The 1,148-nt window shown below is 36.8% G+C and overlaps 1 protein-coding gene across 1 annotated transcript; it reads right to left on the bottom strand.

Annotated features, from left to right (window-relative positions):
* Nucleotides 1–327: 327 nt before the first annotated feature.
* On the bottom strand, nucleotides 328–1,142 carry LOC111664125 (putative malate dehydrogenase 1B). Its single transcript, XM_023418603.2, has 3 exons — nucleotides 1,040–1,142; nucleotides 746–885; nucleotides 328–628 (listed from the first exon to the last, which is right to left on the bottom strand). The coding sequence occupies exons 1-3, from the start codon at nucleotides 1,131–1,133 to the stop codon at nucleotides 572–574; spliced, it is 291 nt and encodes a 96-aa protein (XP_023274371.1). The 5' UTR covers nucleotides 1,134–1,142; the 3' UTR covers nucleotides 328–571.
* Between the last annotated feature and the right edge of the window lie 6 nt (nucleotides 1,143–1,148).

Genomic DNA, 1,148 nt, shown 5'->3' with positions numbered 1-1,148 from the left:
TCTGCATGTAAAAACAGCACTCTGTTCAAGTTCTCCTTGTCAACTGACAAAGTACTGCACAATTTGTGAGGAAAAAAAAGTCAATTTGAATGTTTCAGGTTAAAAGAGCCCATTTAGTTCAGTTTGTTTGATATTTAATTATCAACAAGGGGAAGACAAGTTTTGATGTGTCCTCATTTGTAAAAGACTACCCGACTGTAAATGGGTGGCAGGTGGTAACATCAGAATTAGAGGATATTAACAGACTAGTTTGTGTATGGTTGTAGTGTGTTTTATGCTTAAAATACGGCTTCTCGAACTATATAAAAAAAGGCACTTACTGAACTGTACAATTTTAAAAAAGGAATATATTTTCTAATTTCTCCTTTTTCCATAAAGTACTCAGTTTGATCTTTTACATCTAAAAATATAACAGCTATGGACGAGTTTCACAAAGCGGAAAAGATTTATTGTCATTAAACTGGTAAAATAAAACTGCAACTCCACATGTGAAACTAAGAGAATAAAAGAACAAACTGAAACAAACTTTATCTGGATTATTTCTACTTCTAACGTGTTTTTGTCTGTGTAATTAACTTCCTTCCTTCTTCATAACGATCATGTCATTTTCTGATTCAAGTTCTTTTTCCTGAAAAAGAAAAACAACTCTGTTAGTCGCATTTTTCTAAATACCATATGTTTAACTGCTAATAACACTTTGTAGCTATGAAACAACGTCCCTCAGTATTTTTGTAACTTGACATACCCGCCTGAGTTCACTTGCAGAAAGCTGAAGTTTCTCCTTCAGCTCATCTCCAACAGTTACATCAAACAGCACAGACCATTTACCCTCTGTGAAGGTAACTGGAACTGAGAGGACGATGCCATCTGGGAGATTGTAGTAGCCTGCAAGTAGCCAAAAACAATCCCATTTCAACACTGGCTAGATCAGACAATTTTACAGGCTAAAAAAAAAATAGATTTGAAGTTGAACTTCATCCCAGCCCTGTAAAATGTCTGAGGTCATTTTGTCACACATTGTGCTTGGCTGTGTTTCTACCTGGGCATAGTACACCCAGAGAGAAGATCTTATCTGGACTGCAAGTGCCATTCCAAGCCTTGAGGATGGTGAGGATCCCATTGGCAGCTGACATGGCAGCTGCTTGGCA

The sequence above is a fragment of the Seriola lalandi genome, unplaced genomic scaffold, assembly GCF_002814215.2.
Source record: "Seriola lalandi dorsalis isolate HSWRI2012SDOR001 ecotype SW California unplaced genomic scaffold, Sedor1 jcf7180002001359, whole genome shotgun sequence".
Taxonomy (NCBI): Eukaryota; Metazoa; Chordata; class Actinopteri; order Carangiformes; family Carangidae; genus Seriola; species Seriola lalandi.
The sequence above is the reverse complement of the archived record's forward strand: the minus strand, read 5'-3'. Positions and strand labels throughout refer to the sequence as shown.

Excerpts from the sequence above, each read along its gene's own strand:
- LOC111664125 (XM_023418603.2), bottom strand. The coding sequence starts at position 1,133 with ATGTCAGCTGCCAATGGGATCCTCACCATCCTCAAGGCTTGGAATGGC. Across the intron at positions 886-1,039 it reads TCTGGGTGTACTATGCCCAG|GCTACTACAATCTCCCAGAT; the intron begins GTAGAAACACAG and ends GGCTACTTGCAG. Across the intron at positions 629-745 it reads CTGCAAGTGAACTCAGGCGG|GAAAAAGAACTTGAATCAGA; the intron begins GTATGTCAAGTT and ends TTTCTTTTTCAG.